A 27,019-nucleotide genomic window follows, 5' to 3' on the forward strand; every position below is an offset into this window, starting at 1 on the left:
TATTAAACTATGGACTGTCACTCATATGCTTGATGTGGGCTTCACTTCATTGTACTTTTAACACCACAGAAAACATACTTAGCCACCCAAAAACATTTGTATATTATCTTATATAATGTATAATGAGAGCTAATTTCCATGTATTATTCTACACAGTGTATAATAAGCCACAAGAGCTCATTTCCATATATAGTGTATAATGAGCCACGAGCGCTCATTTCAGTGTTATTATCCTATATGGTGTATAATGAACCACAAGAGCTCATTTCCATGTATCTTATGTGGTGTATAATGAGCCATGAGAGCTAGTTTTTATGTATTATTTTATATGGTGTTGGATGGGCTTTTTGTAGTGGAATTGTTTGTCAGTCTATGCTGTGAAACATCCATGTCTCATATAACGTTGAAAATGCCACAGAATGTTTTACTGTGCACTGGATAGCTTGTTTAGGTGGACAAAACTTTTGGTCTGATTTGAGAATAAATGGCACAGTATGCCACTCTGCTGATTTTGCTTTACCTTACCATTGTGTCTGTCACCACCTGACACATTGAAACTCATACAGAAAAAATGCCATTAAAGAATGCTGTTGAGAACTGACAAGCAAGCATACTGAGCACAGATTTTTAAATTTCATTGTCTTACTTTGATACTACGTTTGTGATTAAGACCTTCTGAAGACTGACAGGGTAAGTTTTTTGCTTCAGATAAGCCTAAAAACAGCTTGTGAAACAGTTGCTAAATGGTGGTTCGCAGATTGTTTGTAACTTACATGTATTTACTTCTTAAATAAAACACCATTAAGTAAAATACTAATCATGATAAAGCACTATTAAGGAAAATCAAACCAGTCAAGACTATATGTATATATATATATATATATATATATATATATATATATATATGTGTGTGTGTGTGTGTGTGTGTGTGTGTGTGTGTGTGTGTATATATATATATATATATATATATATATATATATATATATACATATATATATATATATATATATATATATATATATAAGTCTGCATATCCTCCCTGTGGTTGCATGGGTTTCCTCCGGGTGCTTCGGTTTCCTCCCAAATCCCAAAGACATGCTGTAGGTGGATTGGACACTCTAAATTGGCCCTAGGTGTGTGTACCTTCTGTGGAAGGTTGGGCGCCAGACTGGCAACTCGACACTGTAAAACTCCACTGCCAATCATGAGCAGACAGGTGATCTGCTGTGGCGACCCCTATCCGGGAAAAAGCCGAAAGAAGAAGATATACATATACAGACATAGATACACACACACACATATATACATATATATATATATATATATATATATATACACATATATATATATATATATATATACATATATATATATATATATATATATATATATATATATGATTACACTCGAACGGTGTTTATGGGGGAGCATTAAAGCACAACATAGTGCTGTTAATCTTACTGCTTTGTTCTTGCTAGACATTTTTTTTTAATCATTTGGCTATGCTTGCAGTCTATGGATGTAACAATCATTTTCATTTGTTTTAAAACTTTAAGCACCAACAATGCAAAGTAATTTTACTCAGGGTTTAGAATTTATTTGTCTGCCTTTGCCTCACAGTTGAAACATTCTGCCTATGTGTCAGTCTAGGGTGTTAATCAGTTGTTGAGTTCTTAAAACACAGTCCTGCCTGTTATGAAGTCAAGACTTCCCTTGTATAGCCTTAGCTGTTGTTACAAATCGCGTTATGCAAAGGCAATATCACTGTTATGTGTACACACTATTAACACAGTTTTAAGGTAGTCATCTTCATATCACTAGGACTGAAAACATTTTTTTCTTAAAACAAAGCAGTACTGCAATGTACAGCTTGTCACAGTCTAAACAATATTCATGCAAATGCAGAATGTGCAGGATGTTTTTCTTCTCTGCCATGCTTTTCTTTTTGAGGTCTGAAACTCCTGAAGGCCTTTATCAGAATCAGTTGCTGAGGATCACGAAGCAGCTCATGAGGTGAGTATCTTGTAGGCAGGCTGCATTGGGGCTTTCTTTTATTCAGGCAACAACATTGCAAGGTCTTGACAGTCTTTTGGACCCTCAGTACATTATACAATCTGGTTGTTGGTTTCTCCTGGATAGATTTCAAATCTCTTTTCTGCTTCTTCACTAAATGCATCACCTAATCGCAAAAAAGTAAGAGATGATCAGCATATGCATGCGTTTGCAAGGAGAATTGTGAGAGTAACATAGTCCTGTTAACTAGCTAATGTTAAATGATCATGACCCTGAATCCAACAAATGAAACATGTCTGTAAGTACATTTCTCTAGAAACAGGGTTTGCTTGTGAAGAAATGCTTACAACTATAACTGAGTAAGTCTGCATGTCTGTCCATCCAGCCATCTTTCCAGTCATGTGTCCATCCATTCCTCTGTCTTAGATAGTTGAATATACACCTGTTGCTGTCCATATTAATATTTGCATGTCTGTCACTATATAGGTTCATAGGTATGTACTAGGCTAATGGTCTTGGAGCCTTTACAAGCCTAGCCCATAGGATTACCCTGGCAGCGTGCCACCCAACCTTAATTTCCAGTGCCTCTGTCGAGTAGAGCCACTGGAGTGATCCTCGGGGTGAATTTTCTATTTCCCATCCACTCATCAAGATTTCTCTTGAAGAGGGCCAGTGAGGTGCTCTGTTTGACATGTATAACTAGCCATTAACTATATTCTGTACAGCCCTTATTAAATGATAAAATGTTTTAGGCTACAACCAACTTGGAAACAAGTAGCACATCTTGCACATTAGTATTTTATGATTTTATCTCATTTTACTTTTTCATATGTAAACCAGTGACCATCAAATAGCCTGGTCATCTTTTCACCATCATCTAGCACCATATGGACATAATCATATTCGTTGTCTAGATTCATTGCTTGTACTGTGTTATAAACAGCTTAGGGCTTCCACTGCTAAGCAGTGCTCTGGATATGCAAAATACATAAATGAGGTAGTCTATGGAACACTGGTTGACTTTCCTTCATGTTACAGTGGTGTTCAAAATAAATATATACATACATAAATAAATAAATAATAATACTGAATGTACAGTTAAATAATGCAATCAAGTGTATATTTATCGCTCACTGAAATTCTCCATAGTGTATATTACGCATGGTTACCAACATGGCAGTCAAACAATGAAGGGCCCTTTCTTCCTTTCCTTTACAAGCGGAGTAAGAGGAGACATAATCCTTCTTTCCCACTTACACCCCATAATGCTGTCTCACTTCCAAAATGGGATTATTGTTGTCTCAGAAGTATCACTGTTGTTAGGATGGACTTCTGCATTACTGGTGAACAAAAAGGCAAACAGCAGAAAGTTTGGCAAATATATTGTTACAGGAACTTACCTATGTGACAGTTGTGTACCCAGATACGATGCCCATCATATTTGCAGTTGCATTTCATGGCATTATTGGTAAAGTCGGTTTCGGCTACTTCATAGTTTGGGTTAATAACCACCTGATGAAAAATTGTAGATATAATTGTTAAACATTATATATTTTTAAGTCATCTAACTTGTTATGTTAGTATATTAATAAAAAGATGATGTAGCAGGTGTGCTGACCACCTTTCCTTGGATAATTAAAATACAGTCCACAGCTGTTATGTGTTCACTACCCCTTTTTAGTTTGTCCCATGCCCTTCCTCATTTATCAAAATAAATCAATTCAGGAGCAGAATAATACCCACAGTGCAGTGAGCTGGAGTACAATTTTCAGCTGTCAAAAGAGCTAGGTTTCAGAATGAACCTGCAAACCTGGTATCTTATGTCATGCTCCTGTATGCTACTGAGTCTTTTATTTGTTCTTTAGTCATCTTCCTTTTCAGCACAGTTATGGTTTACTACATGACTCACACCTCCTCAAAAGCACGGTCATCAGTTTTTTCACTTGTATATGCCTTCCTTTTTCTTTTTTTAAGCCTGCGTAACTCCTTCTTTAGTAGCCCATCCTTTCAGAATTCTTTCTACTGATATAACTTCTCATTCCAATCTTTTTTCCCCTTATTGATGCCTTTACAGAGTAATATCTATGTTATCATTTCCAACCAATATTCCTTAGTTGTTCTTACTGCAGTTCCCAACACATTAAAGGCCGTCTTTCTTTATTCTTTCCTGCCTGTTATTGTTGCTCATCCTGAGCCTTGTTACAGGTGTTGTAAACAAGGTAGGAAAATTATTTTTCTTCCCTGACCCCCATTACCTCATCTTCAGCTCCATCCATGCTGCTGAAGATCAGGCCAAGGCTGCATCCTTCCTAATTAGGTTCCTAATGTTCTGCTTCAGCTTGGCTCTCCCCAGTAATTCTATTATTTTCCTCTGCTTTCTTAATCCCAAGGTGAACACATCCTATTTTACTGCTGGGGAAAAATAAGTCCTCCTCCTTTTAGATCATTCTCTATTCAAATCCCTCAGTCTGTTTTCATCCTTTTTATGTCATCTCTTTATACTGCAGCTAACTACCAAGCATCCCTTGACTCCTCTTACAGTTTTAAAGTTGTCATTTCAGTCACTATTTCTCCCTGCCTTTCATCAGTCTTCTGTCTTGTCCACTGTGCTTTATATTTCATCCTACCCCCCCCCCCCCCCCACATACACACACACACACTGTCAGTCCTACCATCTTTGCTCTCCATGTCCTTTCTATATGCCCTAAAACCATCTGGTAGAGCCAGGCACATACTACTGACTCATATATTGCACACTGTATGCTTCCATCTTCAGCACTGAACAAGGCCTCCTCTCTCACCTCAGGATGGGGAAGCCAGTGTTAAATGCTCATTGCCACCCTCCTTTACTGGGTCATCCAGTGCCCAGCTCATTAACTGGTCCTGAGTTCTCTGGGTCAAAGTTAAGACTTTATCCCTGTGTGTTACAGAGCTGGCTTATGCCATTGTGATTTTATTATTGTTAAGAGTTATAACATGAATAGCAGAACATCATAATCAAACAATTATAACAACTTTTTAAAAAAATTTCTTTAGATGGAATAAGCAGAATCACCCTTTCAAGCTTCATTCTCAGAGTGACCATTATGTTATAGGGTACATACATGTTTAATAAACAATTGCTTGAAAAGACAGTTTAAACGCAATGTTTCAAGTGCCAGTTTCACATTCTGAGTTTAGAAGACAAACAGATAAGAAAAATACCCAAATTTTTACAAAAATTTGAGTATTTCCCCTTTTTGCATTGTATGGTAACCTTAGCAATAGTTATATAATTTAGCAGGTTACAGTAGAGGTAAAGGGGCCTTTCCCTTACAAAAACACTTTAATAAGTTTGAATCTAGTGGGAGGAAACTCTCAGAGTTTTCCGAGGCCCATTTATAATTGTCATAATCACATATACTGAAATAAATACTTTGATAAAAGCAAGAAAACGAATGCATTTTGTTTTAAGACATTTTTGCATCTACCTGCCCACAAAATATATTACAGACAAATTCTGCAGTTATTCATGACAGACAGTGTATTTTTGCAAGGGCTGGGGCAATTGGGGTTTGGAAAAAACAAGCATATAGCTTCTCTTCTCACATATGCCACCATGGGTATGTCTGTCTGTCTATCTATCTATCTATCTATCCATTTATGGAAACATTCCTGTTTGTGGAATAGCTATAAAACTTGATTAGTCAGTGGACATACTTCTCAATATCTGCTGTAGTCAAGCTTTGTTAGTTAACTATAGCATTCAAATAGGTGTTTCACTTTGGTTGCAACTGTATTGCCAAGAAGTTAGTATATTTAAATGAGGGTGTCTGGGAAAGTGAACTTGTAAACACTTGAGTTTTAGTATTTAGCAGTCCAAGATGGTAGTTAGATCTTGGACTACAGTGATAGCAGTATGCTGCCTTATTGCTGCATGAAGTTGTAAAGTTGCTTTTGTCTGTGTTGCAACAGTATTTTTTATTGTCTTGGTGCAGACGTACAATTTAAGCCGCGGTGATACAGCGGTAGCGTTGTTGCCTCACAGCAAGAGGTTCTCCTGTTCGATTCTCGGCTGGAGTGCCTTCTGTGTGGAGTCTGCATGTCCTCTCCACGGTCGAGTGGCCTCCAAAAGACATGCGTGAATGGGCGTGCCTTCGCTGAAGGTTGGGTGTTGGGCTGGCAACTCGGCACCATAAAAAATCTACTGCCAATCATTAGTGGACCGGAGTTCCGCTGTGGCGATCCCTAACTGGGAAAAGCCGAAAAGACAAACAACAACATGCAGACGTACAATTTGATTTATTTGGTAAGGAATGCAGTTTGTGTTGTTGAAAGATTACTGTGCACTTTATGTTTTGCATTCAAAGAGTTGTTTGTAGCAGATTTTCTTTGATATTTTGGGCCATATTCCAAAAGGCTTGTTCTCAGTGTAAATGACTGAGAGCAAGTATTTTGGAATCTGACTCCTGGTGTAAGTCAGCTTTATAGATAGGCCTTACACCAGAGTAAATCCTTTACACTGAGAGTAAATCTTTTGGAATCCAGGTAGGCTTACAGCAGAGTAAGTCATTTACCCTAAGAGCAAGTTCTTTGGAATCTGGCCATCTGTGTTGCAATTGTTAAATTTCATCTAAAAGAATCAATTAAAAATACTATTTCAGTGGTTTCCGCATTCAGCATGTAGCCATATGCATACTTTCACTTTCTCATGTTCACACACATATACACATGTATACAGACACACACACACACACACATATATATACATATATATATATATATATATATATATATATATATATATATATATATATATATATATATATATATATATGGGTGTGGGTGTATGTGTGTGTGCATATGTGTATTTATTTTATTTATTCATTTAGTCGGGTCCGACTCTTTATGACCTCAAGGACTTCATCAGCTGTTAGACCTTAATTCCTAACTTCAAGGCATTTTAATGATTTCTACAAACTATCTCCCAAAGGTTTGCATTTCTCATTATTCTCAAATTAAGCACAAAGTTTTAAGTGGATAATCAACTTTTGTGATGAGCCAATGATTAAGTGAGTTTGCTGTGATCTCTCATAGCAAGCATGCTGTTTCTATGATATTGATCCACTCTGGTGTTACTTTAGCATATGTCATTATTTTTTCCTTTCTTTGACTTAATCTACATTTACCATCTTTCCTTTCAACTTTATAGCATATTTCTTGCTTCTTGTGTGATCTTCAAACTAATAGTATCCAATGTACCTCTTTCTCACGATCTCTTATTCAGTGCCTTTCTCCTCTTGTGTCTTTCTACCTTAAAAGGTGCATTTCTCATTTTATCGAATCTAATCTGATCTAATCCAATCCAATCCAATCTAATCTGCTGCAGGCCAGTGGTACTACAGGTATGGCACTTTTCTTCTTCACTGTTGTAACCTGGATTTTTGTTCTCAGATATGGTAAAAGCAAGTTGGGTATAGATCTTAGCTTTCCTGATACAAGCATTTCTACCAGTGACAAACCTATGGTCATCTGAAGAGCAAATTTGTGGCTTAACACAAACTCTGGTGGTCTTATTTTCAGAGTGTCTCTTTTTGTTTTCTTCATTTTTTCCATTTAATGTCATACACACCTTTCTGCCCTGCCTTTAAATAAAGCCTGAACTGGTGCATAGTGCAACAGTTAGATGATGAAATCCATTTCACTTCATAACATTTTCAAAATCCAGCATTTCTGGAATATCATGTGACTTCAAACTACCCCCCCCCCCCCCCCACACACACACACTGTGGTTGAATGTGAGTAGCAGAATACATGACATAAACATCCATCCACTTACGAGTTAGTATCTGTCAAAATCAGAAACATTCTTTAACAGAATCTCCAACAAAGCTCAGTCTAGTTCACAGTTCCTATGCCATTCCCATGGGTGTAAAGGTATATTTTGGTGATTTATTGTTTGCTTGACATTCCTCATACATCTTTACTCCTTTTTCCACATCTTGATCCATGCCAGACTACAAAGCATATGATTTATCTACTCCATTTATTCTAAACATGTCTGATGAGACTGATGTATTGCCCTCATTTTTACTGAATAACATTGCTGGGGGAGCTATGCCTCTTGACCCCCACAATATACACCCAATCCTGACATTTGAGACTAATCTTTTGAAACAGAACACATAAACCATGGCTTAAATATTTTAGGCCAACTTTTCAAAGCATACTTATGAAGCTGAGACAGAATTATATGTGTGGTAGTCTAGTATTTACCTTGCGTAGTATGTACCAATCCATTTTCTATGGCATATATCATCATTTGATCATGCATGTCTAAGCCTGTAGGCTTTTTAGGAACAGATAGTTTATTAGCATATCAGTTTTTTTTAAAACAAGAAACTACTTTATTAAATTATCACTTGTGACATAAACATTTATATAATTGAAAACAAACCATATTGACATAATCCCATTTGCAAGCATTTTACATCACAAACTATACTGACACACTCACAATTGCAAACATTATACATCACTTATAATCTACCCAATCATTGTCAGTCAAACATTACATAGCTCATTCAAGTCCTGCCTTTTTTTTTTAAACCTCATGCATCCCGTCTATATCGTTACCACAGTTCCCATTTTTTCCTATATAATTAGCTCCTGTCCTTTTTTTAAAGATCCCAATTCCAGATGTTTTATCTCTGTTACTATATCCACTACCTCTAGTACAGTTGGTTTAGATTTTGATTTCAATTTTCTAGTAAGTGCTTTTTTGGCAGCCACCATAATTAGACTCAACAAGGCTTTACTATGTCTAGGCAATTCCTATTCTGTATCATAGCTCAGAAAAAAAATAATTTCCTTAGTTAAACCAATTTGCTCACCCAATATCTCTGATAGAGTAGTCTGCAGAGAATCTTTAATGTTTGCCAATTCATTACACTCCTACAAAATATGTTCCCAATGACATCTTCTTCCCCATCACACCTCCAACATTTGCTGTCTACCTGAGGAAATATTCTTTGGAGTCTACTTGGGGTATAAAAATATTTATGTAAACATTTCCAAGCGAAAATTCTAAATCTTCTAGACTTTGTTGCATATTTGAAAGACATACATATATCCTCCCATTGTTTCTTTGTGAATTGCTTATTCAGTCTCTTTTCCCAAGCCTTTCTAACCTCCCCTGATTGATTCTTATAGTTATTCCAAAACTTTTTGTAGTTATTCCATAGCTTACAGTTAATTTCAAAGACTTGCATCTGGAGTGTTTGCCCCTGGGCCTCCACTGAAAATGGGCTCTGTCCCAGATGGACTTTCCCAGTAAACAAATGTTAAATAAAAATAAAATTTAAACAAAAAAATCATGCAATATTTTATATGAGCTACTAATTATTCCTTTTTAATGTCAGCTTCATTTCTAGATTCTATTAAAAAGTCTACCAGTGCTGGTCTTTCATTTTGGACCCCCCTCCCCCATTTCTTCCTCTTTCTCTATACTCTGATATTAATCCCTGAGAGGGAAGCCAATCACTAACCTGCAGTCCAAATAAATTCTTCCCATTCTTTTCCCATTCCCTCTCTGGTTATTTGCTTCCAATACCTTGGTTCCAATGCCAGTTTTTTCCAATATTTTCTGGCTCCCCTCTTACCTATTATCTGTATCCATAATTGCAGCCATCCCTATCAGCAGCATCTCCTTTCTCCATTCACGTGTTGGTTTAGTTCTTAGAATACTTTCTGCTACTTTATGGATATAATATTCTGTAGGAGTATTATTATTCCTCTTTAAAGATCTGCATCCAAAATCCCTGTCTCTCCTTGTTTTTTGACCTTCCCCCTGTTTCATCATCATCCCTTTTCACTTTGAATTGTAGGTTTCTGCATGTGCTATGTATACAAGCCTTAACTGTGTAGATCTGAAATACCCCTTCAAATTATGTAATCCCAGTCCACCTTTTTCTATTGGGAGAATCAGCTTATCCCACTTGACTCTTGCCATCTTCCCCTCGCAGATAAAATTAACTGCTTGTATCTTGCTATCCATATCCATACAACTGAGCTTCCAATTTCTAAGTTTTTGTATTATCTTTTGTTTAGTCTTTTCCTGCATATCCTTAGCTGCCTCACCGGAATCATTTTTAATCCATACTCCTATATACTTCATTGTGTCATGTCCCCATAAATATGGATATTGCTGAACCAATTTGTGTGTGGGTACATAATTTACTGCTATTGCCTTTGTTTTAGCTTCATTAATTTTGTATCCCAAAAATAAATGAAAGCATCTGAAAATGTTCCACAACACTGTAATGTCCTTTTCTGGTTTTGTCAGGTATAAAATAATATCATTTGCAAACAGAGACAGTTTTTCTTGACTACCATACCAATTATATCCTTGAATTTCTGAGTCACTCATTTTCTTTGCTAATGGCTCTAAATATAATGCAAATAACAAAGGAGAAAGAAACAACCCTGCCTGGTTCCTCTGCTCAAGCAGAAATTATCATAGAGAACCTCGCCGACTTTAATTTTCACCTCTGATCCCTCATATATCCTCCTAATCAACCTTATAATTTTATCAAGGAATGCAAATGCTTCCATTGCCCTGCTCACAAAGTCCCAGCTTACTTTGTCAAATGCTTTCTCTCCCTCAAGACTCACCAATAACAGGGGTATTTTCTTACATTCTGCTTCCCTCAAGATCATCAGTGTTCTGTCAATGTTGTCAAATGTTTGCCTTCTCGCCACAAAACCACATTGACCCATATCTGTAGAGTTTGCCATCACGTTTGCCATTCTTTTAGCCAGTATAGACAAAAACATGGTTCAGTATTGAAAGGGGCCTGCATGAAGCTGGATCTGATGGATCATCACTTTCTTCCAGGATGTTAGTACTTCTCCCCTTTTAAAATACTGGTAAATAAAACCTTCCAGATCTTTATCAGTTTTTTCCCTCCTAGGTTCCAAACTTCCACAGGAATACAATCTATTACTGGGGACTTTCCTGTAGATTGGTTATACATCACTGTTTTTATCTCATCTCCTCCTAATCTAATTGTTAGCAACTGAGCTTCATTTACCTCTAACCTTGGCATATTTAATTATTCCATAAACATTTCCATTTGTACTTTTTCTTGATTTCCATATTTCTCTTCTTTACACAGACTTTCATATAATTTCCAAAATATTTCTCATACATCTACAGGATTTCTTGTTACCTTCCTTGTTATAGGCTCCCTAAGCTTGATGACAACCCTTTCTGTTGCCTGAATCATTGTGCTAAAAGTTTTGTGCTCTAGAGTTATCAAAAAACAATTGCTTAACAGCAATCTTTCTAAACTCATGCATATTATTGAGGTAATCTCTTATCTTCTGTTTAGCATTCTGCAGTTGCTCCTCTTCTTCTTCTGTGAGATTCCACCTTTTCTGCAATACTTTAATATTTGCCAGGCCCTCTAAATAATTCTTGTTACTTCTTAACCATATCTTCCTTTCTTTTATTTCCACCCCATTTTTAAAATCCACTTTAATTTTATCCCACTCCCTAGCTATATTTTCAGAAGAAATTTCTATCTTCTCTAGTAGCTCCTGAATAATTTCCATTACCTGTTCCTTAAATTCCTCTCTTTTCAACAGATAGGTGGAAAAGTGCCAGTGTCTCATTTTTATTTCATTACCATGTGTTTTCATTTTAGTTATTATTGACACATGATGTGAAATAGTTTATCGGGTGCATATCAAGGCCTTCAAATAAATGTACATGTTCATGTGAAATGTAAATTCTGTCTAGCCTAGTCCAGTTTTGTATCTTGGAGAATAATATGTAAATTCACTCCTAACTCCTAGTACTGAATTCACATCTTCCATGGCAAATATTTTCATAAATTCCTTCAAAAGTCAACCCTCCTTTGTTATAGTTTTCCTCTGGGCCCCTCAGTCACATATACACTGCTGCAAATCAAATTCTTTCCCCTACATATAAGTAATATTCCTTGCTGAAAGCTGATTATTTCTCCCAAAATTTTCTTAAGCTCCATTATAGCAGTTTTAGGTGGAATATAAATATATGCCAGTATAATCCTCTTGCCTTGTTAGTATTCACTTAGTAGTACAACTCTATAATTCTTATCTTTTTATCCCCTTCTAGCATTCTTGGAGCTCCTCTTGTAATTAATATAAGTACTCCTCTTTTCCTTTGTCCCACGTATTCCAATGAATAATCATCCTGAAAACCTTTGTGTATCAAATTCACATGTTCAGTTCTTTCCGGGTGTGTCACCTGTAGCATAGCTATTTGTACTCTACATTTTTTAATATAATTCAATACTCTTTCTTTTTTGTATTAATCTGTGAGTCCATTGACATTTAAATACATTAGAGAAAGTACCATTGTGTTAAAAAGTTATTATTCCCACCTTTTGTGTGTAACAGCTTTTTTGTTAAGTGTCTAGTTCCAGCTTTTGTGTTATATGCATACACTGTTTAGCGAGTTGAATTTTTATACAGCTATTTCTTGTCACATCCATTTGAGTCTATGTCACCTCTTACAAAACTTTTTGTTTTACTGAAAGGTCTTGTGAGTCTTCCAGCCCAGCTATCTGGATTTTTTAAATAATCATATGTCATTTCTAAATATTAATATGATCCATAGGCTTGTCTTACAAATGTAAGAAAACTATATGTCATATGGATATTAAACTACTGGTGCAGAAGTGTGTGTTGAACTGTATGTTATGTACTGAGCTTCAAGAATGTACCACAGTGTACCCTACTGGAAAAGAACAGAAATGTATATGGACTATGTGCTTGTGCAAATGTGTGTTTTCATGGGAGACATTGGAGCATACAGAGTTAACTTGCAGGACCTCAAGAAAATAAGTGGAAATTGTTTTACTATTCTGTTATTTCTGTTTCAGCTCAGAGCAGACACAATGTCTAGAGTTGGAGGTTTTCCTATTGTCTTGAAACATAAATAATTACTAGGTTTCAAATTAAAAAGTGTTTACCTGTTTTATGACTTCCAGTTGTAGGCAAAGTTCTGAGAGATATGTACCTTTGGCACAGAGGTGATAAATTCTAAGTTTCAGTTAACCTGGGAACTGAAGGCAAGTGACAAAGACTGATGTCATCCCAGCTAACCCAGCAATAATGTGTATTATTAATTTAAGAAGTATCTCAGAGAGAGTGAGTGAGTCTGTGCATTTTGTATTTGGATCTGAAAAACTTGCCTTGTTAATAGTAAGTCAGCAGATTAAAGTGATTTTTTAGATATAGATAGGAATATAGTGAAGATTAGTTTAGATGTTTTCCTTATTTATTTGAGACAGTCCTGCAATGTTGTTTTAAAATATTTCCTGTGATTCTGAACTCTGTAGTCACTGTGCTGAGTTATTGAGTATTGTCTTGTTCTTTTATTATTTATTATTAAATATATTTAAGCCTTTTAATTGTGGCTGGTTTGTTTAGAGATATTTAAGCTCTTAGGGTACTTTCATATGTATTTGGTGACACTGTATAGGCCACTCCAATAGCCTTGAAAGTATTGGTCACACTTACCATTTGAATAATATTAATATTACACAGTAGAATTAGTCACCCTTTGTAAGGGCCTTATAGTAGCAGATAGAGCTGGTTGGTGGCAGTGATAACTACCTTTTAGTCTTAGCAGAAGGGGGCATAGCTAATAAATTTGTGCCAGCCTTTCCCAGGAGTGTGTGTGTATGTTTGTATATAAATCAAATCTCAAAGTATGTGTGTCAGCTACTTGGCCAGGGACACGAAGCACTGATTGGACAGAGAGGGTAATGGAGGTTTTGGGTTGACTGCTTGACTGAGATCTTAACCCTAAAGCTGTGCCAGTGGGGAGTCTTATTGGGGATCTGGAGAAAGAGGGAGAAACCAGCCCCAGACTGATTGTGCTCTCTATGTGCTCTTAAGGGAAATTGTGCTTTACTGTGTGTGTACTTGTTATCCTCCCACTGTGGACGTCCCTCACTGGTGCTAGTGATGAGGTTTGAAGGTCCTTGATTACCAGGCAATTACCAGGCCAGTGTAGGGGCATCACAGCCATCAAACAAAAAATCCCATTACCCCCTAAAACCTATTAACGTAATACTAATAACACACAAAACGATTTACATCTTCCAATACTGAAGTTTTACCCTCCTAAAAGGAACAAATGTCTCAGACTGACAGCTGCACTCATAGACTTGAGTTAACCTAAAATAAAAGTTATCTATGCTAAGATGCATGGTGCAGCCTGTGTTTCTACTGGGTGCTGTCTGGTTTTGTGTTATCTTTATAGCTCTCTCAACTTGGAAAAAACCTGAATGCTTTCAGAGAACATTATCTCCTAGCCAAATTCTCTTTATCAGATTGTAGCCATGGAGACATGAGGACCAACTATAGAGCTATACTTAGCATACATTTATTTTCTAGAAAAAGGCCTTTTAATATTCTGTTTAATTTCATTGCTTTCTCTTAAAACTTGCTACTAGATCAAGCCAAGGGCCATAATCCAGTCATTCACCCATACAAGAATGAGAAAAAAGCACATTTTTTGTCATGCTCTTTTAACCTGACTTTTTTTTTACATTGCAGTGCCTTTCTTTCTTAAAACTGAACAAGGAGAAAGAGAGAAGAGCGGAGAAAAAAAAACAGGCGTACCTATTCATAATAGTATCCCCATTACACTTAAAAACAACTGAGAAAACATTACTTTATAGCATGCAAAAAATCATACACTAAAAACAGTAGAAGAAAAAAAAGAAGTTATGTACTCACCATAACATTCTATCTGAGTAGTTGTACTTCATTTGTCTTCAACCTGTGAGAATACAGATCTGTACTGGATCCGAGCCAGCAAAAAATTACTAGCATCAGCTCTGAGCTCCAGACCCCTCCCCTTACCCATAATACACCTCCATTGCCTTCCATTCCTTGTCCAAGTTTGCAGAACTTATACTTAGAAACTGACCTGATAACATACTTGTGACCTATACTACAGCCCGTAGGCTGAACATGTGCCAAAGTCCGGGGGGAGGAGGGAGGGATGGTTGAAGACAAATGAAGTACAACTACTCAGATGGAACATTATGGTGAGTACATAACTTCTTTATCTGAAGTAGTTTACTTCATTTGTTCTTCAACCTGTGGGACAGAGTCCCCAGCTACTAAACTCCTGGGAGGCCCTCATGGAAGGATATTTCGGAGCACCACGTAGCCAAAGGATGCTGTCCTTTTAGATGTCAAATCCAATTTGTAATGGTAAATAAACATATGAGATGAGGACCAAGTAGCTGCAGAGCAAATTTCATCCAAAGACACCCTAGACCAGAAAGCTGCAGAAGTAGCCATGGACCTAGTGGAATGAGCTTTAACCTGACCTGGAGGAGACATGCCTTTGTCCTTATAAACCTGCAGGATGCATGAAGAAATCCATCTAGCTATAGTGACCTTGGAAATAGGTTTGACAAAAAGGGTATATAGAACGAAACAAACAATTTATCAGATTTTAAAAAAAAATTTGTCCTGTGTAAATAGAATCATAACTGTCTATGAACATCCAACATGTGTAGTTTGTATCCCATCCTGTTGGTAAAATTGGGAAAAAACACAGGCAAATTTATAGTCTGATTGATACTGACTAGTGATGCCACCTTAGGAAGAAAAGATGGGTTGGTTCGAAGGGAAACTCTATCTTTATGAAAAATCATGTACGGGAATTTTATGGACAAGGCCTGTAGTTCCAAAACACTTCTAGCAGAGGTAATCACCACCAGAAAAGCTGTTTTCCATGATAGAAATTTTAGATCTGCAGTTGCAGCAGGCTCGGAAGGTGGAGCGACCAGAGCTTGGAGAACAATAGAAAGGTCCCACAGGGGGACAGGACTTTTGACCAGGGGGCGTAGCACAAAAGTGCCTTTAATAAAGGCTTTACACAGTCCAGAAGATGCCAAGGATGCAGAATTCTCACCCATATGAAAATGAGAAATGGCAGCCAACTGAACTTTGACAGTAGAAGAACTAGCTCCATGCTGGAAAATAGCTACAAAAATCAAGAAGGATCTAAACTCATCTGAGAGGCCCAGAAAAAAAAATGTTTCCATTTGCTGCGATAAACCTTTCTGGTAGAAGACTTATGAGCAGCTACCAAAACAGAATTAACTGAGGCGGAAAGTCTGGGAGTCCTAGCAATCACGGGAACTGGAGTAGCCAAGCCGTGAGCTTCAGGCTGTCCAGACTCAGATTAGGCACCCCTGATGGGTGTGAAATCAGATCCTGAATGGATCTAGAATCCAAGGTGGAACCAGAAGGTGAGACCAAAGGGAAGGGAAACCATACCTGGCAAGGCCAGAATGGGGCAATGAGGATCACCTTGCTTCCCATTTGACAAGCTTTCTGCAGAAACCTCTGGATGAGAGGAACTGGCAGTTAAGCATACAGAAGACTGAGAGGCCAAGCATGGACTAGAGCATCTCTGGGGGACCCCCCTGGTGGGGGGTTCAGAGCAAAAAACCTGCTGCACTTTACGTTGGAAGGAGATGCGAAGAGATCGCAGCAAGGTTGAACCCACTCGCTGAAGATCTGTTCCGCTACTGATAGATTCAGAGACCACTCGTAAGGCATCAGAATGGTCCGACTTAGCCTGTCCACTAGAATGTTGGACTGTCCCGGAATGTGCATTGTGATGAGAAAGCGACCGGTGGAGATTGCCCATTCCCACACTCTCATGGCCTCGCGACAAAGGGGATAAGATCTGGTCCCTCCCTGTTTGTTGATATACCAGATTACTGACATGTTGTCTAACTGAATGGCAATCATCCCCAGAGGAAGAAAGGCATGAAGGGCCTGCAATGCTAGAAGGACTGCCCACATCTCTAGGACACTGATATGCAAGCTGGTCTCTAAGGGGGACCACAGGCCTTGGACTGTCCTGCCCAAACAATGACCCCCCCACCTGAGTTGGGAGGCATCCATACTCAGTGTGGTTTGGGCGGAGCTGGAACAAAGGATCGTCCTTCCAAAATGTCCACAGAGCTCATCCACCATATGAGGGATGACCGACACACTTGACTCAGGTGGATAGGATAGGTTAGTGGTAAATCCAACAGGGACCACTGAACCGCTAGAGTCCATTGAAGAATCCACATGTGTAGCTGAGCACATGGAAGGAGAGTTATGGTCACCACCACAGAGCCTAGGGCCCTCAACACTGATTCCGCTGTCGGAAGGTGAGAACGGTAAATTAGGGAGACATGCATCCTGAGGTTTTGAACTCTCTTCGAGGTCAGGAACACTTTGCACTGTAGTGTGTCTATCCTGACACCAATGTAATCTATCACCTGTACAGGCTCTAGTAGAGACTTGACTGTGTTGATTGTGATACCCAAACTCAGGGCAAGTGTCAGAAAGTAATCCCTGGTTTGGGAAAGTAGACGCCTGGTGGGAGCAGTGAGGAGCCAGTCGTTCAGGTACGGATAGACCTGAATCCCCTGAAGCCTCAGGTGAGCCGCTACAACTGCCATCACTTTGGTAAACACCCTGGGGGCTGTGGTGAGACCAAAGGGTAGGGCTCGAAATTGATAATGATTGGCCCCTAGCCAGAAGCGGAGGAACCTCCTGGAGCTTTTGTGCATTTTTATGTGATAGTAAGCATCCTAGAGATCTAATGAGCACATCCAGTCACTCTCTTGCAGGTATGGCATGATGGACTGTAGTGTGATTATCCGGAACTTTTCTTTGGCAACTGACAGGTTCGGGGTAGAGAGGTCCAGGATGGGCCTTAAGTCCCCCATTTTATTTGGCACCAAAAAGAACCTGGAGTAGAAGCCCGATCCAGACAGATCTGGGGGGACGGTTTTGATGGCTCATTTTCCTAGCAGCTTGGAAATTTCCTGTGCTGCTGCCTCCCTTTGCATGGGTGGAACATCCGGGAGGTGTTTAGGAGATATGGGGGAACCCACAAAGGGGATAGAATATCCCCTGGATATGATTTGAAGCACCCAGCAGTCCATTGTTATTGACTCCCATGCTGCTGGGTGCAAGGACAATTGTCCCCCAACTGCCTCCAGAGTAGAGCAGCTGGGCAACCCCTCAGGGTTGCTGCCCTGGTCTGTCCGAGAATGATTCTTGAGACCCAAAGTTTTGCAGACCCCCTCGGCCTCTGGGCCAGCATCCATTCTGTCCCCCTCTGCCTCTAGGGCAGGGGTGTCCAACCTTTTGGTTTGCCGGGGCCGCATTGAGTGAACAGAAATTGTCCTGGGGCCACATATAAAATATATCATATAGTTAACTCTTTTGCTGCCATGGGCGACCAAAGTCAATCTTCTGGCTGTACTGTAGGTGCATATGAACAATGAATAAATGTAATAAACGCCTAATAGTTGCCTTAAAATTCAAATTCTCATTCTAACAGTTAACTCTAACATCTTAGTTTTTATATATATATATATATATATATATATATATATATATATATATATATATATATATATATATATACACCTTTTATTCTTTTTTGCAAATAAACGTGGTGGTTGTGTAAGTTTGGTGCAGTTCTCTTTTTTCAGTTGGGCTTGCTATTCTGCACCTCTCTGCACTCTGAGCTGTTTATTTTATTTATTTATTTATTTATTTATTTTTTGTGATCATAACATCCCTGTATTCTTTCGTTATAAGAGCCATTGCTGAGTGCAAAGCCGCTTTTGGCATGTGCCTCAGCAAAACACCCTGCCAAAAGAAAGACTACAACCATTTCTGACAAAAACGGTCAAAGGACTAAGTTCACTTAGTTATCCAAACAGACTAAAATCTTCTTGCTTTCCTCTGTCTCTCACTGGCCCCTATAAATTTCATCACTGGCTTGCTTTCCAGGCTTAGAAAGATCCTGCCTTAAGAGACTTCCTCCACCTCAGAAATACTGGTTATACTTAAAACGCTCATTAAAAAGATCACAGCCTTCACTGCAACATAAACAAGCCACATTGTATGGACAGGTTCTTGACACAAAAACTTCAACTTCTGTCAAAAGCTCCTCTCATTATCAAGCAATGTAGTTCAATAACATAACAACTGGATAGATAGCCATAAATATACTTTTTGAGTAAGTAGCATAGCCTTCATCAAACTGGATGGAAAATCCACATACTAAACTTTCCTAGCTGGATGGCTAAGATCTAATTTTGGTTACTCAAGTCTACTTACCCAAGAATACTAGCCTATTTAAAAATTCCATTTGCAAAAATATATTCAGTATACATATTAAATTTCTCTCTCTCTTTCACACACACACACGCACACGCACAAACAAACACACACACACACACACACACACACACACACACACACACTCTCACTCACAAAAGTAGCCCCTACTTCTAACATAGGCAACCTCAGTAATCACATGACACGCACTCACTGAATGAAACTGTCTGGAAGTAAAAATATCTGAAAAAAAATCATACAAGAGATGGACTCATCCATCCAATTTCCCACCACCAAAAGGACCATCAATAAATTAGCAAACAACTGCTCAGCAAAAAGTAAATTAATAAGAAATCCATAAACTCTCTAAGATCATACTACATACTGGAGTAAGCATATAACTTCCCTCCAATCTAAAGCCATTTGACATTCAGACATTTTAATTTGTGCAGAAGTTATTCACAGACTGACAGTTTACTGAGCTGTCACATTGGCACTCTGTGCTTATGTCCGAACCAATGAAGCATACATGTCAATTCCAAAAGAATTAAAGTAGCTTAATAAGAATGTTATTTGCAAGTTTACATGGCAGTTTCTATTGGAAATAAGCAAAGGTATTAAAAAGGCTCTGTTTCTCGTATTTATGCTGAAAAGTCTTCCAAGGTAAATACAACCTTCTGATTTAGTATGAAACCATACTTCTCAACCTTAGAGCAAGAAATCTGGAGAAAGAGAAAAATAAAAGTGGGACACAGGCTCAAAAATAGTTTTGCTTCACAGACACCGTTGAAACAACTGTAGCTGCAAACATTATACATCACTTATAAACTTTCTATCCCATCATTGTCAGTTAAGCATTATATAGCTCATTCAATCCTGCCTTCTTTTGCAACAAAGAAAACCATGCTTTCAAATGACAAATGCATTCAAAATAATAAATAAAACACATTGCATCTACATACTGCAACTTCCTACCTGCAAACAACCACAGAGCTTTCACTGAAACTAGGGCTGCCTATTTCCCAGGAATTATATCACTCCCTAATTTAGTCTAATAAATTAAATTATGGCCTGCAAATTGCAAGTGCACTTTGTTTAATTAAACTATATTTCTAAGCCCACTTACTGTATTTTTTCAGTAACATCCAAATATCCATTTCCAGGTCACTTTACAAGACATCGGCAATGGTAGACTTGACATCCTTCAGATCCCTACAGGACCACACTCATACTGCTAGCATTATCCATTAAATATAAATATCCATCCACTGCAAATGGCAAGAAGATATGTTTTAAAAAAAAATCTACTTTTGACATGCCTAGTACCCAAGTATCAGGTTTTGAAACGTAGAAACATATTCTCCACAGTCCGTACGTCTATAACCATCCACTGCTGCAGCCCTACCAACACACACATACACACTAAAACCCACAACATTTAAAAAATGACATTGTGCCCACCTGATTTGCCAGTATTGATGCTCCACCAAAGCTATACTTATTGTTGTCCAATCTCCCACTGCTTAGAACCCAAAAATGATAAAACAGTACTGGGTGCTTTTTTTGTTTGTCAGAAAAAAACAGTTCAACTTTATATAATACAAACCCACAAAGTCAATCCACTACTGACCCATTAACCTTAAGCTACTATCTCATTCTTACTCCCTGGAACTGCATTACCTTGGATGACTAATTTTATTTCCTAAGCAAAAGACACAATTTGGAAGATGAAGTGAAAATTCATACAGTTGAGAAGTATGATTCAATACAACACTCTCTCTGTTAGGAAAGCTACAATTTAATGAAAGTGTACTTTTAATGTACGATATTTTTGTGAGCTAACTTATGTGTTCATTAGGTAGATTGATCATCATTAGCCTCTTTGTGCATGTGTCTCTCTTTGTTTCTCTGTCATGCACACACACACACACACACACACACACACACACACACACACACACACACACACACACACACACACACACACACACGCACGCACACACTCTTCTTCTACTTTCACATACACAAACATTCTGCTTTCATGCATGTACTCACTCATGTACTCACTCATTCACTCACTCCATACTTGCTTATTAACACAGGTAAGTGCTGTCCTTTTCAAAGGCAATGATGGCAAATCCATACACGAGTCTGTCTTCAACGAGAACACACACACACTGATTCTTTGCCACAAAATAATGGCGGGAGCACACAGATCCTTCTTTGGTGCAAAGAAATCAAAACTGGAATGGTGCTTTGGTGCATGCACACACTGACAGAGTTATAGGTCACGGCCGTGAAAAACACAAAACAAAAAAGTGTTTTGGAGCATGCGTATATTGATGTTGCAGTTAAGACGGAGGCCACATGGAAGAGGTCTGAGGGCTGCATGCGGCCCACGGGCCGCAGGTTGGACATGTCTACTCTAGGGGAAGAAGAGCCCTGAGTGTCCCAGGAATACTGAGACTTCCGGAACCACATCTTCTTTTGCCCTCTCTGGCTCTGTGAAAAGGACCTTTGAGGATTAGAGAAGCATTTCCCGATGGCAAACAGTGTCTTCCTGTCCTTCTCACTCTGCACCAGTGTCTTCTTGACGGTCTTAATGAAAAGAGTCGAGCCATCATAAGGAGCATTGGCAAAAGACACCTTAAGGGGTTCAGTGAATTGGCACAACCTGAGCCAGGTGTTACACCTCATGGACACACCGGACCCAGCCGCCCTAGCCACTCCTTCCGTAGCATGGGAGAGGAGTCACATGGATGTATTTGATACTGCCCTCAGAGTGGCCATTTTCACAGAGAACGAAGCCTTGTCCTCCTGTGACATGGACTTGAGGGGAGACTCCTCCAACTCCTTCACTAGGTCGCGTTGGAGTCTTGTGACATGGGTCAAGTCATTCAGCACCCTCTTTGAAAAAGTAGATGAAGCATACGCCAGCTTTCCTAGGCAGTCCATCATCCGTGACTCTCGGTCAGGAGGGTGGACCGAGGAACTTTCCTAAGATAGTTCCTTCTTCATGGCTGCTGCTACCACCATGGCGTCCAATGGGGAGCCTTGTTCCAGGAAGGCCTGTCAATAGGGGGACTCAGAACCTTATCAAGGCACTTGGTGATTGGCTCCATCTGGTTCCTTCCACGCCCACGAGGTGATCAAATCCACTAAAGGATCTGTGAGAGGGGACACCCAAGATGTAGACAGGCCTGTGCCAAAAGCCTCCAGAAACACAGACTCATCAGAGGAGGGCTTAGGGGCAGTCCAACCTCCCCACTGGTGCAGGATTTCCATGATGTCTCCAAAGGAGACATCATCAGGAGGTGATCTTGGGGAGCCCTCCCCATCATCTAAATCTAGGTCCTTGGTTAGGGAATCGGGGAGTCCAAGTGCCTCCTTTTGCACATATGCTTGTGAGGCACATCTCCCGTGGGGCTCTCCAGGGAGCGCTCACAAGCCATCTATTCCTCTGGTGGAACTGTGTGGGTCTCTTTGAGCACAGGGTGTCCCTCTGGAGACCACAGACAGAGCCGAGGAGGACTAAGTGGAGTCCAAGAGGGTGGCCAGGGGCCTCGATCTGATGGAGAAGACCCATTCTACCACATCGAACGCCGAAGGAGAGCAGACCTCCTGTTAAGCTAATAAGGAGGCCGGTCTCACCAGATCCAATGCGAGAACTGGAGCCACACTCAAAGTGGACTGAGCTCCGAGGGAGGGAACCTGTTCCAACAATGTCAGAGCCAATGGAAAAGGTCCAACTCCCTCGGATTCGACACCCAGGCTCCGGCTTCGAGAGCAGCTCAGATCCAAACTGGTCAGATCCAAGATGCTCTAGGCAGCTGTCGGCATCGAGGATGCAAGGGTCATTGGCGCCAACCCCCTGACCAAGGCCAACCTCAGCTCTGAGAAGCCTGAAGCCGAAGGTCGGATCGGGGAAGGAAAAATGGGCTGAAAAAAGGGAAGCGAGCTCCCCCCTCCTGAGGGGGGGGCTGACAAGACCCCTATCTGGATCTGTGTATGGATAAAGTGCCTCATCATCTTATCCAGATCCATGTCTGATAAAGAATGGGTCAACCGAGACGAGGCCATGGACTCTGACCTGGCTGGTTTGGGAACCGTGGCCAGAGACTAAACATACCTCCTCCGGCTGTGGGGAGAACCTCGGAGACCAGAGCTGAGGGGAGTCATGGGTCCATGCAGACTTGCTTGGTGATGAGAGCTCTGGGGACCTCTTCCTCTTTTCCTTCGTCTTCTACTCTCTCTCCCACTCTCTACCTCTCCTCTGCTCCGCTACCACAGGCTTAGATGCAGGAGTTTGATTCCCAGCCTGGGAGGGAGGGAAAGCCAGAGGGAGAGAAGTGGGAGAGCCAGCCACAGCAGCTGCTGTGACTGAAGCTGAAGATGAGGAAGGAGGATCAGTGGCAGGAAGAACACCTTTGAGGGCCAACTTGGCCTTTCTATCCTTCAAAGCTTGGGGAGTGAACCTCACACCAATGCAGCACTCCACATTAAGGTGGGCCACACCTAAGCACAACACATACAGAGTGTGGCCATCCGCTGGGGAGAGCTTATGGCCACAATCTGTGCAGCACTTAAAGATAAGCTTTTCAGCCATACTATCAAACAAGAAGCCTTAAAAAAAGAAAGAGACAGACCAAAAACTTTCTTTCTTTATACTAATAACACACTCACTCACCACACTATACTGACTAAGAGGGGGAGGGGCACCACAGACAAACTACTCTAAACTAACTACAACTACAAACCTACACTCAACGCCAAAGCAATGGGAGCGGAGAAAAGGTACCTTTACTAACCTGGAATGGCTAAAAGTAACAGAAAATTTAGAAAAGCTTACAATCAGAATCACCCTGCTAGCTGGAGCTCTAGAGACACAATGTTTTACAAATTGTGGCAAACGAGATCTGGGGATGGAAGGCAGTGGAGGTGTATTACGGGTAAGGGGAGAAGTCTGGAGCTCGGAGCTGATGCTAGTAATTTTTTGATGGCTCAGATCTGATATGGATCTGTATTCCCACAGGTTGAAGTCCAAATGAAGTAAACTACTTCAGATATTGTTTTACATACAGTTAACTTTCTCCAGCCTCTTATTTCTCTCAAGTAGTTTTCAAACACTAATGACATGAAGTAGGGCATATACTTTTGAGTCCCCACAAGTCCAAAAACTCCAATATTTCCAGATATTCTTGTTCCGTCATATTTCACAAATATAATTATTGCTTTGTAATCCCACATTTGTCAGTTTCCAAGTTACTGGTTTTATTTCTGTTCATCTCAATCTCCCAAATCATGTCTTTGCTTCATTTCCAATGTACTCTCAATTCTTCTAGTCAACTCTCATGCTCCCTTCTTTCCCTCCAACATTTTCTGTTGAAACATTTGAAAAAGTTTCACTGGCACAGTCTCTCTGTGGTCTTTATTACCAGAAGAACAAGAAGCAGAATCTCCTTCTGTTTCACAACTTTTTGTTGAGCAAACTTTTGTATTTCCACCTTACCATGTATTTCATCAAAAAATGATTTTGTCACTCTAGGAAAGAATGTGTTTACTATAGCTGGGTACAGCAGTTTGAATCTCATGCCTGCTTCTTGACATTCCCTGAATAGTAGAATAAATGTATTCCTCTTATGCCTGGTATACATTGAGTAATTATTCTCCACAAATACTCCACTGTCTCCCACTTTTAGTACTTTGTCGTCCTGCCACAGTTTTGCCAGAATCATCTCCTTCTTCTGGTAGGATTGCATCTTTACTATTAAAGGTCTACGTTGCTTTCTCATTGCCAGGTTTGGAGCACACATACAATGTGCCCATTCAGTTAACAACTCCTTCTGGGGAATACCAGTCCAGTTGCTTATCTGTGCTTTCATAAAATTAATACAGTCTGCTCCTTCCAGCTTTTCTGGTACAGCTGAAAATCTCAAGTTTTCCCTACATGCTGTGTCCTCTAATTTTATTATTTTTTTTTGAAACATCTCTTCTTGAGCAATCTCATATTCAGCCAGCCTTTTCTTCATTGCGATCTCTGATTTTTGCAGTTTTATCACCTCATCTGAATATTGTTTAAAGCTTCTTCCATTTTTTTCTAGCTGTTTGTTGTTTGAGTTGGGATACTCCATCAGTGTTTCATTTATTTAACAACTTCGATGTGCAGTTGTCTTATGCTTTCCTCTAGGTTACTGGAAGTTATATCTGGAGCTTGAGCTACTTTTTGCTAAAAATCTGCATTATTTTCCCAGTCAGTGTTTTTTCTTCACATTTTGTAGCTGATTTTCCTTCAGGTCCTCTGTATTTCTTTTTCTCCTGGCATCCAGGCAGTGCACTTCTAGCCAGTAAGTGAAATTTACCCAAAAACACAAACGTGTGCTGGCCTTCTCTGCCGAGTTTATATTTTCACATTGGGAGAGCTAGAATTAAGCTGTTATTCAATGTGCAGCCATCTTGCTTTCAAAGTCAGCATAACGGTTTCTTGCTCTGAAAAATCTAGGCCTGTCACCTAGTGGAAACTAAATAGCAGTTCTGATTCTTTTTAAGAAACCTATTTATTAATGTAGGTTGATGTTTAAAAGTAGTTTTCCTAGAACTTCAACTTCAGAAAGTCTGTACTTCTCTTCTTCCTATTCTAAATGAATTTTGTTCAGCCATTTTCTTCCCAGCAAACCTGCAAAAATACTTTTACATGATATCTAAGGTAATGTTTCCTTTTATATTTATAATCATCTTTCATATTAGCAGTTCACATTGCCTATTTTTTTTTAAAGTTTACAGTATAAGATCAGCTGGTTGCAAAACTAATTTTACTTATTTCTCTGAAATATTCTTAATAATAATCTTATCTGCTGCATGCAAATTCTTTTCCATTGTGCAGGAGCCAACAGATCAGATCCACAAATACAGCAAACCATGTCTGTCTTTCTGACTTCAGTTTAATCCCCCAGGTTGTTCCAGCATATTCCTTCCACCATTAGACTTCTGTATCAGATGAGGTCAAAGTGTTTAGAATTCTCATTTTCTTCCTTTATTTTTTCCTTCTCAGGTCAATGCAAGTGGTGAAATTCTTTAATCATGTAGATCTCATTTCCAAAATCAAAGGTGGTTTTAACTCTGAATAATACTTAAATAATGCAAAATCCTTAGTAAGTAACCCAAAATCCAATAAAACAGCAATAAGAAAAACAGAGTTCTTGACTCACTAATATTAAAATTAGAAACTTGTATATGCACAGTACAGAAAAGAAAATAAGTTGATCAGGGTTGAACTATCCTGACCTTGATACATATTACAAGACATTACACAGCTGTGAAACATAATGCAACATGTTGAATTAATCAATAAATACTCCAGGTACTACAACAGCCAAAAGCTTATATAAGTTTTCTTCTTGATTCTTTACCTCTTCTTCTACATACTTTCTAAATGAGTGAAAGTCTCTCTGTAATACATATTTTTGTATTTTCCTCACATTCAATTTACTGTCCAATCCATGTTTTTTCTACTGAAACTTTTACTGCTATTTTCATTTTATCTACTACTTTGGTGAAAAACTTGATGAAAAAAAGAAGAGTACTTCAACATTAAAGCAGGAAAATATTTTCCATTTGGAGGACAAGCTGGATAAGTCCAAAATGTGATTTTTTTGTGAACAAATTAAGAATTGAGGTAATTAGTAGCTTTTAGGACTGTAATCCACATTGTTTAAAGGCAGATATCTAAGTACATATGAGCAGTCATAAGTTTTCTACACTTACGTTCATGATATTCTTTATACACTCGATATAGTAATACCATTTTTATTTA

At 39.1% G+C, this 27,019-nt stretch overlaps 1 protein-coding gene across 3 annotated transcripts in view; it reads right to left on the reverse strand.

The window, feature by feature from the left end:
- Window positions 1-1,492: 1,492 nt before the first annotated feature.
- The window catches only part of LOXL3 (lysyl oxidase like 3), a 914,626-nt gene continuing 889,099 nt past the window's right edge, over window positions 1,493-27,019 (reverse strand). For all 3 annotated transcript variants that reach the window (XM_044063977.1, XM_044063976.1, XM_044063978.1), the window contains 2 exons: window positions 3,414-3,525; window positions 1,493-2,179 (listed from right to left, as the gene is read on the reverse strand). In XM_044063977.1, the coding sequence (XP_043919912.1) occupies window positions 2,106-2,179; window positions 3,414-3,525 (186 nt within the window). In that variant the 3' untranslated portion in view covers window positions 1,493-2,105. The remainder of the gene's footprint in view (window positions 2,180-3,413; window positions 3,526-27,019) is intronic.

Source organism: Protopterus annectens, chromosome 2.part2 (assembly GCF_019279795.1).
Source record: "Protopterus annectens isolate FY-2018-M chromosome 2.part2, PAN1.0, whole genome shotgun sequence".
NCBI classification, from domain to species: Eukaryota; Metazoa; Chordata; order Ceratodontiformes; family Protopteridae; genus Protopterus; species Protopterus annectens.